Source organism: Cucurbita maxima, unplaced genomic scaffold, assembly GCF_002738345.1.
Source record: "Cucurbita maxima cultivar Rimu unplaced genomic scaffold, Cmax_1.0 Cma_Scf00006, whole genome shotgun sequence".
NCBI lineage: Eukaryota > Viridiplantae > Streptophyta > Magnoliopsida > Cucurbitales > Cucurbitaceae > Cucurbita > Cucurbita maxima.
This window is the reverse complement of record NW_019272022.1, coordinates 3,675,581-3,691,024: the sequence shown is the minus strand read 5'-3', so window position 1 is coordinate 3,691,024 and position 15,444 is coordinate 3,675,581. Positions and strand designations below refer to the sequence as shown.

General features: G+C 33.7%; 1 protein-coding gene across 1 annotated transcript; it reads left to right on the top strand.

The window, feature by feature from the left end:
• LOC111480230 (sister chromatid cohesion protein PDS5 homolog A-like) lies at positions 1-13,859 on the top strand. The gene is made up of 25 exons (XM_023125157.1): positions 1-189; positions 924-1,154; positions 1,252-1,433; positions 2,325-2,445; positions 3,512-3,733; positions 4,529-4,745; positions 4,834-4,979; positions 5,059-5,216; positions 5,288-5,437; positions 5,519-5,567; positions 6,065-6,253; positions 6,979-7,158; positions 8,228-8,367; positions 9,228-9,354; positions 9,464-9,604; positions 9,694-9,753; positions 10,574-10,707; positions 11,182-11,299; positions 11,936-12,070; positions 12,173-12,369; positions 12,465-12,597; positions 12,700-12,813; positions 12,905-12,991; positions 13,079-13,671; positions 13,774-13,859. The coding sequence occupies exons 1-24, from the start codon at positions 94-96 to the stop codon at positions 13,451-13,453; spliced, it is 3,702 nt and encodes a 1,233-aa protein (XP_022980925.1). The 5' UTR covers positions 1-93; the 3' UTR covers positions 13,454-13,671; positions 13,774-13,859.
• The last annotated feature ends 1,585 nt before the right edge of the window (positions 13,860-15,444 follow it).

The following is a 15,444-nucleotide window of genomic DNA, read 5'->3' as shown; positions in this document are numbered from 1 at the left end:
GCTCACTGCTCACTTCTCGTGATCTCTTCATCCCTCTGCTCATTGCCAAATCTCACCTTCCCGATTAGAGCTTCGCAGTTCAGACCTAAGAAAATGGATGAGTCTTCGCTGCAACTTATCCACGATGTCGGAACTAAATTGAGCAAACAGTCTCGTCCAACCAAGGATTACATCGTGAAATCCCTCCGGGTAATGTTTTTACTTTGATTTTTATTGTAGTTTCTAAATTTTTCTTGTTGTTATGATCAAATTGTCGTTGGGACTCTTCCTATTTGATTTGCTTACTGTTGACTGAGTATGTTGACGATGTTGTATCTTCGTGGTTAGTCGTGAGTTGATACTCGAATTTTTCGTTTTCTCGAAGACTGAAGGGTTTCTTCTAGGGTTTTCTAATTATCTTCAATTATGAATGTGCGGAGCTGATGGTCCTGTTCACACAGACCAGTTCGCTGCAGTTGTTTGGACTCGAATCTTCCGACACGCTTGAGACGAAGTCATAAAACTTCGCATCAAAACTAATGGCTCGCTCTCTCCCTCTCTGTTTTCCTGTATCCACAACTAACAGCTCTTGAATTGACGGACACGACGAATTTCATTGACCGTTAAAAAAACTACGGATTAAAATTGTCGGTTGCTCTGTTTTATTTTGATCGCCCACACAAATCCGATCATATTTTCTATTTCCTTCATAATTCCGAACATTTTGTTTAGGATATGTTAATTCATTAGAATGAAAATAATTAATCGGTTCCTGTATTATCTTATCGATAAAACTCCAAGTCTCGTTTTGTTTTAGCACCAATCCATGAATCATATCATGTTCTGTAGTTCAGTTCTTACAATTTATTTACGCCAATAAATGGATTTTTCACTTCACGACTACCGTTTTCCTTATTACTTGATGTTCCATTTTTCCATTGCAGCAAGTTGTAGATGCTTTTGCTTGTTTGGAACAGTCTTACGTCCCAGATGCTACAAGGGAGTCAGAACCAGCTAAAAAATTAGAGGGTTCTATAAAGCCTCTAATGAAATCTATAGTTAATGGTCTTTTACGGAATAGAGATAAAGATGTGAGACTTCTATTAGCTATATGCGTTAGTGAAATGTTCCGGGTCACGGCTCCAGAACCACCTTTCGAAGACAAATATCTAAGGGTAACCAATCGTTAATTTTGGTTAAATGTATACTCTCTTTCTTAATCTTTCGGTTTACCATCCAATTTATCCATTTCTTTTCTTTTTAAAATTTTAGGATGTTTTTATACTTCTTTTGAGCTCTTTTTCGGAGCTAGGTGATACAACAAGTCCACTTTTCCCTCGGAGGGTTAAAATACTAGAGACAGTGGCACGATGTAAATGCTGTGTGATAATGCTTGACATTGGATGCAACGACTTGGTGTTGGATATGTTTGATACATTTTTCTCTGCTTTAAGGTCAGTACCCCTTATCTTGCACTTTTCTAATATCAGTACTTGCACACTTTTTATCAGCATGTTTGATAAATTTATTCTGATTTTCTGTTATGCCAATTTTGTCAAGGTACTCATTTTATTTTATTGTGTTCTAAATTTAAAAGAGTATAATTCTCCTTCCTCTGAGTATTTCGGTTTTACAACCTGAGGTCTTAAATTTCCCATATATTGTCCTTAATACTTTCAACGTTACTAGGACAATTTTGCTGTGTTCAAGAATAGTTGTGTGTATTGGGATATTTGTAGTTTGCTGGAGGAAGAATTTAATAATAGGAACAATGCACCTCTACAATGGTATGATATTGTCCACTTCGAGCATAAGCTCTCATAGCTTTGCTTTTAGTTTCCTCAAAAGACCTCATAACTTATATACCATGATCTTCTCTTTAATTAGCCAATGTGAGACTCCAACAATCCTTAAAGGATTAAAGGATTTAATTTATCCGGCTCCTTCAATAGGATTTTTATCACAAAAAATTGAAAAATGTTTGGTTTATGCTCCCTTACAAGCCTAAACATGTTTCCTTTGAGGTAGTAGATTTGTGTTGGGGAGTATCCAACATGGTTCCATTTTTATGGCTCTTAACTCGAATGTCTGTAATCTGCCTTTTTGCTCTCTCGTTTTTTTTTCAGTACACTTAAGCTTGAAGTAAGAAAAAAGTATTACGTAGAAAATATGCAGATTTGGATTATATAAGTTAGTTTGTTGAGTGTAGTAATTTCTATTGATTCTCAAACTTCTACTTGCATCTATTTTTCATGCATGCTGCTCTATATATTATTTGTTGGGTTACATTCACTGTACGACCCTTCTGAATTGTTTCATACTTACGATAGCTCTTTTTTCTATAGAGACTATCACGAACCTAGTCTGGTTAACAACATTTTGTCAATAATGACCCATATTCTAAGCGAGGATGCCTCTCTACCGCTAGTAGATGTGGTTTTGCACAATGTTGTGAAGGAGGAAAAGGTAAGTTTAATAGATTGATGTTTTGTTCCCTACCTTTTAGAGGGATTAAAAATATTATTTACGGAGAACTCTATCTATGAGATACAATTAACGCTCATTGTTATTACTCTTGTGCTAGCATGGTTTAGTTAAGTACGATAGCTTTAATAATCTTGTTGATTGATGGTGCATTGTATTATGAGTCAATTTGTCGAGATAAGGAAATTGAGGGCTATTTGATTAATAAAATATCTAATGTTTACAAAAGGGGACTCGAGCATTTTATGTATCAGGGTTTAAGGATAAAGGAAATAACTACATTAGGTAAATCACCCTTAACCCAAGCTTACTAGAAAACTTGCTAACTGAACATAAAGTTAAACAGAACATAAAAATTAAAAAAACACAGTAAGACAATTACAATACAACCCTACATCAACCCCCTTTACCTAACCAAAAAATAAAAAATAAAAAAGAACTCTTCTCGAGTTCATAATCGTCCTCATTAGAAAAAGAAAAATAGGTAGAACAGAAATGTAGCTTGTATGTCCAACGTGTAGGCGTTATTTTATTCCTAACTGTCTTCACGACAAAGTCCAATTAACACTGCACAAATTTTTCTACATCTATGTGAAGCCGAGGCCAATAATATCTAATGGTAATCTGGCTTATAGTTTTATCATGCCCAAAATATCCACCCAATACCGCAACATGTATGTCCTTAATTACTTTCTGCCTAAGAAATATGTGATAGTTAACAAAAACAGAAATGTTGAGTTAGCAAACAAGCCCAACATGTAGGTGTTATTCCCAACTCTCTTCACAATTTTGCAAAGTTCATTTGTGGCTTTATTATAGGTGCTTGTCACTAGATCTACATCTAATCTTAATAACTTCCAATTTATAAACGATCTCCCTCCTTTTGCCTGTCCCTGCAGAAAGATTTTATTTATCTTTGGTTTAGGAAATTTGTGTATATGTCTTAGGCCTCGACTTGATTAGTAGTAAAGCACAAAAAAATTCCTTTCAAATGTATTTTTGAGCTTCTTTATGTTGTCCTGACAAATGTCCTTTTCATATTTTTCAGGGTGAACCTACAGCTGCTTCTCGCCTTGCAGTTTCCGTCATTGAAGCCAGTGCTGAGACGCTTGAACCATTTGTTTGTGGATTCTTAACATCTTGTATTTCAGAGAGAGATGTGGCGGGAAGTGAACTCAAAGAATTTTACCATGAACTAATTTTTAGAATTTTCCAATGTGTCCCTCAGATGCTTCTTCCTGTGATTCCAAACTTGACTCTAGAGCTTTTGGTATGTTATTTATTATTTTGGTTGGTTCATTGTATTCCCACTCTTGTATTGCAACAGTGGTATACAACTATTTGTCATACTCATTTTTTTTTAAAATAATAAATGGTTTTGAATGAGTAACCATAAATATCTTATAACTCCGATTGGTCCTGATACGAGATGAGGAGTAATTGCTTTTAGATTCCAAGAAGTAAGACAACAACACCCCACATCCTGCCCAAGCTTTTTCCCTCAGTTAAGACTCTTCCTTCGCGTTTAAGCCAAACTTCACAAAACAATGCACAAAAAAATCGACTAATAGCTATTTCTTCTCATCCTTGAAGTTGTGCCAAATGAATGGACTACAAAATCTTTGATAGATCTTGGACGTCTTTCAATTTATTAAAATTGTTATTGCTGTTCTTTATTATTATTATTATTATTATTATTTGTGCTTACGTTCCAAACAACAATTTAGGTTGAGGCAATGATGGGGATTTCTTTTTGAACTTTGTTATTTGTGTTCAGCCCACCCCCAGAAAAGAGTCCATTAGACGACCTTACACTCTTAGGAATTTTTGATCTCCAAAGCTCCTCGAAAAAATCTGGCCATAAAATTAGAACTCTTTTTGGCCAGATAATTGGAGAGAGATTTAACAGAACATGCGTTACCCCTTTCAAGAAAACCCTTTCGAATGCGTCCCAAAGCCTTCAACCATCTAAACACTGCATCTGTTGGTTTCTAATAGTCACTCCTACATAATTTCCAGGATGCTCACGTTGTTTGTTTCCTCATTATATCTCTATCCTTTGTAGACGGACCAAGTTGATGTTAGAATAAAAGCGGTTAAAATCGTTGGTAGGCTTTTAGCTCTACCAAAATACTCTGTAGCACAAAAGTACCGAGGACTTTTTATGGAGTTCTTGAAAAGGTTTAGTGACAAATCTGCAGAAGTTAGAATTCATGCTATCCAATGTGCTAAAGATTGTTATCTGGCCAATCCTGGTAGTTCAGAATCTCTTGAAGTTCTGGGTCAGTGATTAAGTAGTTATGATGTTATTAGATTCTTAATCCATTATGTTTAGTATAACTGACTAGTTTGTACTCATGAACATATCAGCTGCAGTCGAAGAACGATTACTAGACTTCGATGACAGAGTGAGAACTCGAGCAATAATTATTGTTTGTGATATTGCCCGATCAAATATCAAATTTGCCCCCGTGACACTAATATCTCGAGCTGCTGAAAGACTACGAGATAAGAGGGTATTTTATTGTATGTTGTTCTGTTTGCACTTAGTAATCAAAGCTCACCTAACATTATTTTTGCTATTTTTTTTTGTAGATATCAGTTAGGAAAAAGGCCCTTCAGAAATTGTTGGAAGTGTATCGAGACTATTGTGATAAATGTTCCAAAGGTCAATTGACTATGAACGATGACTTTGAACAGATTCCTTGTAAAGTCTTGATGCTTTGCTATGATAAAGATTGTAAAGAGTTCAGGTTGGCTTATCATCTCTTGGATTGAAACTATTACAATATCTTTAAATATAATAATTATTACCACATTTTAGGTCCCAGTGCATGGAACTTGTTCTTGTGGAAGATTTATTCCCAGCTCATCTCTCTCTTGAGGAAAGGACAAGCCACTGGATCCATTTGTTCTCTCTTTTCAATATCCATCATGAAAAGGCCCTCAGATATATTTTGTTGCAAAAACAGAGGTATTATTACTAGCATGTTTTTCATGGTAAGATAAAATTTTATAATGTTTTGCATTTTTCTTTCATTGTTTGCATTTGTAGGTTACAAGATGAGTTGCGTACTTATTTGAGTCTACGAAAAAAGGGCAAGGTATGTTGCCTAACTTCTCTTCTAAGTTCTGTAGTTTGGTAAATTGTTTGCTGAATAAAAGATTCATTTGTTGACGATACGGATCATTTTGTGAAGTTGTAATCCACTTATGTTTTATTTGTTTTGTACATAAAAAACACTGGAACTGATAGTGAGTCTTCCAAATGCATCTTAAGTTATCGCAGTGTGAAACTCTTGTTTAAAATGCATTTTAGAAGACGACACATCATACTTGTCATTATCCTTGTAAATTTGTCCTTTTCTCCCTTTTTCTGAAAAAAATAAAAAAGAGAGGAAAAAAAAAAACTCTATATTTTGCCCAAAATGGTTCTGTGAGCCATTCTATTGTTAACCATAGAATGGAAGTCTCATACTTTTTTTTTGGCTTTTGTCGAAGGTAAAATTTACTTCTTACCAAGTCATTGATATCTGCTGCCTAAACATATAATTTAACGGATTTCTTCATCTAATAACATTTGGTTGTCTTGTTGCAACAGGAGAACCAATCAGAAGAGGTAGAAAAGCGAATTGAAACTGCATTTCTCAAAATGGCAGCCTGCTTTCCAGGTCCTACAAAAGCAAAGGAGTCCTTTCATAAATTAAATCAAATTAAAGCTGATAATATTTTTATCCCGTTGGAGCTTTTACTTGATGAATTGACAAGTGTGGAAGCTGAGGCCACCAGAGTGCGTAGTATACCTTTCTAGCTTACTTTTTGGTTGATATTTTAGTTGAACTATATTGTTTCAAGCTTTTCACTGCTACACGTTTTATTATTTGATTTGGAATAGTTCTTTACCATGATGAAGGCCCTTGTTGGATTTAAGGTTGAAAACTCTTTAAAATTCATTTATGCTAGATTAGAAATAAGATGAATCGTTTTCTATTGAGACTTTTAATTATGATTTTGTTTGGTAGATGCTTGAACTGTAAGTAGTACACGTCTTAGATCTGGAGTTCTGAAGATCTAGAGAATGATCTATACTGGCATGAGTCCACGAAAATTCAGATTGAGAAAATTTTGAGAAAAGTTGATTGTCTCAGATGTTCTCTTTTAGTAAGTTTGCAAGTATTTTTATCAATATATATTTCATCTTTTATAATTCTTTTCTTGGAATTCAACATATATCCCATTTGTGTTTCTCTTTAAATTCAATGTATTAGAGCGATATATTTAGTTCATAGGTCGATTTGATATTATGATTATATGGTAGGTTTATAAATTCATCTTCTCCCGTCCCTCAGGGATATCCAATAAATGTATCTTCTCCCTTACTGCTAATTTTTTGGCTCAAATACAAAACTTGACAATAGTTTGCACTCTACTCTCTGCTATGGGTTTTTTTCACAAATGATTGATGTACATTATCTGGCATTCATTTATAGAATTATTATATATATTTTTTTTCAGGACAAATTGTTGAGGATGATAGGAAGTAAACATCCTCATTTTGAGATTTTGAAATCACTCTCCTCAAAGTGCTCATATAATTTATTCAGCACTGAGCATGTACGCTTTGTATTAGACTGCATTCTGAGTAACAGACTTGCAAATAAACATTTGGAGGCTTCTGCTGGCAAGCTCCTACTGGTAAGTAAAATTGCAATATGTTGATTCCAGGTTGATGCGGCCTTATTTAAAAAACATTTTTTGTGTAACTTATTCACTCTCAAAGAATACTCGTTTCTCTTATCTGGTAACTCTGAGTAATTTCAAAGGGTAAATTCTTGTTTGGAGTTGGAATATCATGCATTAAATCACCGCTAAACATAAACATAAAAATTCGGTCTTCTTTTTCTTGCCTTTTTGGATTTATCATTGGATCGCTGCCATCAGAGTTACTTGTTAAAAGATTTGATTGGACGAACCATAGCAGTTTGTAAAAACGAACTAATAGATAACAGGGAGATTTTGGACGAGGTATGTTAACTAGCCTGTTGGCGGAGTTTTGTTTTGCTTTGTGTTTTATTTTAGTTTAGACTCTTTTTTCATTACTCCTATTTTGATTACTGACAGTTGCGCTAGCTGAAAAAAAAAATCTACAAAAAACAGCCAAACCATGCTGCTGATTCTAAAGTACAAAACTAAAAAAATAGTTGCCCGGCTTAATTTGTTATAAATTTTGTCAGTTTCAGTCAGTTTTTCGATTTGTTTTTTTTTTCTCTCCATAAAATAATGCGAGTTTGGTGTTGGTTTTGGCAGAAGACTGACTGACCGACCTGAACTGCTTACACATACTAATTAGTGATAGTTAGAGAGCCTCGTATTCTCTCTACAAAATTGGAATTGATAGGATGTCTTGATTGTTTCATTGTGATTAGTAGTTTCTATCAGAGAAATGTTCCTCTTTCANGGCATAATAATCAAAGGTTTCTTTTTTGGAAAAAAAAAAACATATGAACATATGAAATGGATAGTAATATAACAAAAATGATGCGTCCTTTTGTGAGTGTTCTCCATTTTTGTTCCAAGACTACTTTTTTCGTATCCTTATGAATCAGATAATATCTCTATGATATCTCAACCAACCTTCTCAAACGAGACTATCCATAGTTACTGCACCAAAAAAAAAAAAAAAAAAAAAAAAAAAATTGCTTTACAATAAACACACTAGAGGGGAGGACCTCGGTACTCAGTCAGCACAACCATTTGATCTTAGGCTATTTTCGGCATTTTCCCCGCACTCATCAGAGGCTTGGAAGGCCAACTGCTAAGGTTGTTGGAAGAAAGCAACCCAATAGATAGTAAGCTGATCGAAGTATTGGCAAAAGCAGGCCCTCACTTATCAATTGAACTCAGGTATTCACCATTTGCTGCTTACATGTTCATTACACGTCATTTTACTTTTCAAGTTAAAAAAACAATGAAAACTTCGAAGCTATAATGTTTGGCAGTGTTTTTGTACCTATTCTCCTTTCACTTCGTTGTTTAATACTTCTGTTTGATCTCGTTACTCTCCCTTCCCTAGTGCCAAATGCTTACCAACAATATGATGTTAATGCTTACGACAATTTTAAGGTTGACTTCTAAATCTTCTTCTCTCTTGTATTCTTTCATTTCTCTCTCATTTTCTTGATTAAAAAAAAAATCTGTAATTTTTAAAATATTTATTGCAGAATTTGGATTCTCGTACAGTTAGATTAATATTATGTGACGTTGAGAAAGGCGTGGATGCCTTGCTTTATACAAGTATCTCCTTACTGGGAGAAACTTGAACTTTTTACTTCCAAGTTTAGAGTAGAATTGGAGGATGACTAATTTTATTTCTTGTTTGTTTCTGTCTACTAAAACCGGTAGATAATTGATATACGACAAATGGTTGAAAGATGCATACTTGGTTGATAATTGTTTTAAGAAAACGTCTTATTAACTTTTTAACTTTTTTTCTTGTTCGTGTACTTGTTTGAAGTCTTTAGTTGCTAGCTGTAAGCTTAGGATAATGTTTTTCGGTGGCTTGATGTTAGTTGGCTCATTTATGGCATTACGCTGAGATAAAAAGAATCTGAAACACTGAAGAGTCATAGTACTTAGACTCTTCTGTGTTTGGATGCACGAGTCTTTCGATGTGTATGAGTGCTGTGGTGCACATGAGCTTCTGCATAGTTGGGGATGCAAAGTATCCTAAAATTTCCTTGTTTCTGTTTCCCTTCACCTAATAGTGATGCATACCCATTTCTGGAGAGATTATGCTTGGAGGGTACTCGTGCTCAATCAAAGAGTGCTGTTTCTGCCATTGCAGCTTTAGCTGGTACTTCTGGGTATTTTTTATTCTCTAAACTATGTAAGGTACGCACAAATATATTTTGGAGGCATTTCTGTTCATATATTCTTTGTTATAGTTTATTGACATTCAGAAAAATAGCTTACGGAACCCTTCTCTTTTTTTCCCCCCCAGGAACTTGTTGATTCTCTACACAGGGGAATGAATCTCCCCGCAATATTGCAATCTTTAGGTTGTATTGCAAAATATTCTGTTTCAACCTTTGATGATCATGATCTAGAGATCACACCTTATGTATATGAGAAAATCCTCCAAGTAATTCTTGCCAACTCCTTTTTCGAGTTTTGTTGATTTTTTGCTTCCGCAAAATCTTTTTGACCAGTGTTTTAACCTTACTCATGAAGGTGGACCTATCAGATAATTTCAATAAATTAGACGGGGATAGCAATTCTTGCGATTTAAAGGTAAATCCCTATGGAGACTCCGGTTCATTTATGTTTCTGTCTATTAAGTTGCGATTTTCACCTGTTTTGTACATTAATCTTAGACGGACATTGGAGGAGTTTGTATGAGGGAAAGATAAGACATCAACCCTTTGAACGAGAGTGGTTATTATAGAAAGTTACTCCATGTACCTTGTAACAAAAGAATGGAATAGTTACCTGAAAACAAAAAATTGAAAAGCACCATAAGGAGTCCAACAATAAAGTGATATCTCTCATATCTCTATTTTTTTATGAGACAACCACACACTTTCAAATTTGAATTGGGTTGGATCTAATAAAAAGAACTATGGGGAAGTCATCCGAAGTAGCCTTCATTGTCCTTGAATCTCTAGAGTCGTGAAACCAGCCATCCACTTCTGAAATCAGTCAATACAGGACATAGAGAATCCTCAAATTAGACTAAGAGAAATGACTGTTGGACGCAGGAATTTCAATCAATTTATGATCTTCAATAGTCCTCATGCTTCTAGAAAATGTACCATTAAAGGATTTTTCCATGGATCTCTCAATGACGTTGACCAATAAAAAGAAATTTTATCATTGGCAAACTTCTTTTTGAAGGCAACTAAGCCATATTAATTCAATATCTCAGATAAGATCGTTTCTTGCAATTTAAATTGATTTTGTTGTGGCAGTAGTCCTACTTAATAGACATTGAATTCACGTAATGTGAGATACGCTGTGTTCTTGAATAATTAGAGGCTACTAGTCCTACTTGGTGGCCTATTGATGATTTTTCTCCATTTTTGTAGAGTTATTCTTTCTTTTTTCCTTGCAGATTTATGGGCTGAAAACAATCGTTAAGAGTTTTTTGCCACATCAAGGAACTCCTAGAAGAAATGTTGATGAGTTTCTGAAAATTTTATTAGGGATGCTGAACACGTGTGAAGCTTCTGTTGGGAACATCCCTACGTATGTATTTAAGTGCATTGATAGATAAAACTTGTTTTAAAAAATTTTCCGGATCATACAAGATTCCTACAGCTTACTGAGTTGTTCCTTGTTAAGTTTTACTGATCTATAATCTTTGGTTTGAAGCTGCAATTTTGTCAACCTTCTGAAGATTGCATGATTTGTTGCTATTCAATTAATATTTTTCTGGACTATTGCACATTTCCCCATTATTGAATTCTTTTCTAAACACGTGCTTCTTTTTTTTTTTTTTTTTTTTTTTTTTTTTTTTTTTTTTTTTTTTTTTTTTTTTTTTTTTTTTTTTTTTTTTTTTTTTTTTGCGTTCCTACTTTCAAGAGAATACACTGTTCTTTTGTTTTCTCAGTCAAGATTGGTATTTTTTTTTTTTTTAATTTCCCCTAAGCCTTATGTTACCTTAGTCGCTAATAAAAATATACTAGGGCGTTATTTACTTCTGGAGATTTTATGATACAGTGATAGTGATCAAGCTCGAATCAGATTAGCTGCTGCAAAATCAGTTCTTCGTCTTGCCAGAAGATGGGATTCACAAATTACACCGGAGATTTTCCGTTTTGCAATCTTGATGGCAAAGGTACATTTGTTTGGTTGCTGTGGTCATAAATCTGCTTAGAAACAGATGAACGTGAATCATAAGAAAACTGGGAGCTCTTATGCAAGCAGTGGGATTCTTAATTGATTAAACTAAGGGGATGACTAATTATGACTGGAGGATGAGAGACCCTAGACTGAAAATATAGGCAACCTTTATTCTATAAGTATTGATGTCTGTACGTCATGTTTTTGTTAATTTTATGCTGATGATTGTAATTTATTTTTTTTACTCAAAGATTTAAGCGCTTCATTTTGTAGTTTTGTTCAAAAGGCTACTGTAAGTCTCCTTAGTAGTATTGATATAAACTAAGGTAGGAATGTCCTCAGGCCATAGAAAAGGATTACCAACCTATTTGAGGTCGGTAAGCTCTCCTTCCTCATCCAACTTTCACTAGCACAAAGAAGAATGAGGAAAAGTGGAAGTATTCTTTAAGAAAAGGACTAATCGAGAATTTTTTCCTTGATTTGCTTTTTATGAAGTTTAGTTAAAATGTGTATATAGTGGATGTCATTCGGTTCAGCCTGCTTCATCCTCATATATTTCTGCAAATGGATGTAGTCTTCCAAGAGACCCCTTTATAACCACCTGGTACTTTTATTTACTGCTCCATTTCAGGACTCCTCTTCTTTGGTTAGAAGGCTATTTATTGACAAAGCACACAAGTTACTTAAGGAGCAGGCTATACCTACTCGATATGCTTGTGTTTTTGCATTTTGCATCTCAGATAGCTTGAAGGATCTTCAGGATGATGTATGTCTATTTCTGTCAATTATGCAGCAGTGTTATGCTTAGGTACCTTTGCTATATGGTTCTATGATTCATATTCTGATGATACACTTCATTTCATTTCAGTCACTCAAATATATGGCAGAATTTATTGAGCAATATAGGAAGATAGCTCAGATTCATCAAAATTCTGTGGGTCAAGATGGATCAGTGACCTTTGTTCCAGCGTATATAGTAGTATTCTTGATATATATTCTAGCTCATGATTCAGGCTTCCCACATACAGACTGTCAAGATGAAAATGAATATGCTCAATTCTGTAGGTAAATGTGCCTTCTGTTTGAATCATTGTTGATGTTAAATTTTTTCCTCCATAATATCAATGGGTGTCTCTGCTTGGAACATGCTCTTTTTGCAGCCCCCTCCTATTTATGTTGCAGATGTTAGTCAATGCAGATGTAATTGTTGCAAAGGATTCTGTTTTGTATTTGCACAGTATTTTTCGTGCCATTAAGAGGGTTGAGGATGCTGTGGATATTGAAACATCACCTGTGAGAGTTTGTAGTAATGCATTTATATTATCACTGGCCTTTGTTATCACACAATTTCATCAGCTGAAAGCTTTTCCTTTTCTTCTATCTCTTTAATTTCAGAAGTTACACATTTTAGCGGACATTGGTCTCTCTTTTGTAACTGCTCTAAATTATTCCGGAGTCTCCCTATCATGTGCCCCAAGGCAGATTTTGCTGCCATTATCACTATATAGAGTGAGTTTGCCAAAGAAAATTGACTTGTTGTGTGCTTGAGGATACGATCTCAAATGGGCATTTAACATATGATTATTACCCTTCTTTCCAGGTAAATTCCAGGCAGCTTTCTCAACATGCTTTGGATGAATGTTTTATTGGAAGAGTTATTAAGACATTTCAATCTCAATTCATTTTGGTATGTCTCTAGTGTTGTTCTTTATTCTTTACCGATTATATTGTGAGTTCCATATGATTTGTGATTTGTCCTTTTGTTGCATGAAAGCCCACTATCAACCCATGTTCCTCAATAAGCATGAAAGCTTGTAAGCAAGTTGAAGCCATTTCCTCTAGAGCAACGAAGATCAATAAAACTGTGAATCAGGAGGCTATTGTTGGACGGAGGCGAAAACGGGCTGTCTCTCCAACAATGTCCTCATCAATTGAGTTGCGGGAGAGTTCTCTACTTGTTCAACAAAATTTCCCAACAAACAGAGAAAAAAGTGCATTTTCTTCTCAGTGTGAAACTACAGAAGCTTCTCTTGTTGAAGCATATGCGTCAATTCAGAGTCAGGACAATGTGTTGGCAAACAGGAACATTGATGATGAGTCTTCGATGTATGTCAACGACCAGCTCACTAATTCTCCCAAAATTTCTTAAGATATGTCTGTTGATTCCTGAGCGATATATCAAGTTATGCCTGTCAATTATTTATGAAATGGTTTGGTTAAACAACTAATTAGAGGGCTGCCTTTAGCAGATACATATTCAGTTTTCGGCACGGTTGATTTGTTCTGACTTTGAAGATTCTATTTAGAAGATTAACCCTCGTTTGAATGGTTAATACTTAAGAGATTAGTGCCTGACTTCACATCTTGGTGTGTTCTTGTTGACAGTGATTATTTTTCCTCCTTCCTATTTAGATTAAACTTATTATAGCCTTTTCTTTGTAATTTGTATTTAATTGGCATATGTTGCAGGTCGGAAATATTAGTGGAACGTCCAACTGCTGAGCTCGGAATCTGAGAGTTCGGATACGACACCAGATGGTTTCCTAGTAGAAAGGGTGAGAAGAACAAACAATTTAGATGAATTTTGCTTTCTGTTTTGCTCAAAATGATCACAAGACGAATGCAAACCAAACACCAAGATGCTATAAAACAGGAAGTTCTGAACTTCGATGATTCTGAATATGTTTCCTTTATTCTCTTTGAAGAGTAACAATTGGGTTATTTTGGATAACAATCGCAAACTTCCTCTTGTTCTTCTTGGTGAATGATATGATAATGTGAATATGTTTGTATCTAATAATTCTTGCTCATTTTCAGGTTGTTGGAAGTATCAAATACGAGCATTTGCTGTCTTGAGGTACTGGTTTCCTACCCTAACCATTGTTTGGAGGGTTATGAAAATGGTAGTGTTTGGTGAGTATAGGAATGAACACTTTGGATTAAGTTAAAACATAGATGTTTGGCTGAAAAGTAAAAAAATTATCTCAACTGTGATCCAACTGTATCCAATCTTTGGCTTGTTTGTTTGAACCCTTTCCATATGTACATATTGGTGAAAAATATCTGTATAGAAAAACTCTCAGACAAATACCAGTAACAATTTTGGATAGAAACTGCATTGTTCAAGTAATGGCTTTCTAATTTCTTCTTTTTTATTTTATTTTAGTGACATACATACATACATACATACATACATACATACATACATGCGCACATGTACAAATATACACATATAGACAGACATACATACTTATATTGATTGGTTCTTACAGTTCCAAGTTTTTCGTTAAAGNAGTTTCTTTTTTTTTTTTTTTTTTTTTTTTTTTTTTTTTTTTTTTTTTTTTTTTAGTAATTTCTGCTAGTTTAATTTTTCTAGAATTAGCTATGCTGTTTTAATAATATATCTCTTTAATATGTTTTTGTATTTTTTTTTTAAATACATTACATTTTTTATTAGATGTTATTTTAATTAATTAACCATTTTTCTAGTTGGGTTTTAGTTTAACTATTAGACTTTAAAAATGTTCGTGTTAAAAAAAAAAAAATCATATGCATTCAATAACTTATATAACATAATAGTTGAATTTTAGACTGAAAAAAAAAACAAAATAATAGTTGACAACCTAAATTTATTTTATTCCTAAATTTTACCTAATTTTATTTTTAAATAAATATTTGATCTTAATAGTATTACTTGAGTGAAATAAGCTGAATATTATTTTATTCTCATTCTATATTTAGAAGTATGCAATTTTATGCCTAATGTAACGAAATTTACTTATAACATGTATGTACATAATATATATAAATGACGTGAAAAAACCTAATATAAGTATTTAAAGTATAAAAAAAAATAAAACAATTATATATCTAAAAATGAAAATTGGAATGAATAGTCAAAATATGCCTTCAAAATAATTTATGCTTATTACGATTTTGAAAGCGACTCAAATAGTTAAAATAATTAAAACTTTTATTGTATTCAAAACCAAATTTTATGAAATTACCATTTTTAATCAATAATATATATATATTCCACGTAATTTTCTTAATAAAAAATTATATATTCCACGTAACCTTCACGAAAGGTACATTTCGGTCCTTTTTTTTTTTTTTTTTTTTTTTTTTTTTTTTTTTTTT

What these genes read in the sequence shown, in the direction of transcription:
- LOC111480230 (XM_023125157.1), top strand. Translation starts at nt 94, where the DNA reads ATGGATGAGTCTTCGCTGCAACTTATCCACGATGTCGGAACTAAATTG. An exon ending in TCTGTTGGGAACATCCCTAC is followed by an intron (nt 10,708 to 11,181) that starts GTATGTATTTAA and finishes TTTATGATACAG; the next exon opens with TGATAGTGATCAAGCTCGAA. An exon ending in TGAAGGATCTTCAGGATGAT is followed by an intron (nt 12,071 to 12,172) that starts GTATGTCTATTT and finishes ATTTCATTTCAG; the next exon opens with TCACTCAAATATATGGCAGA.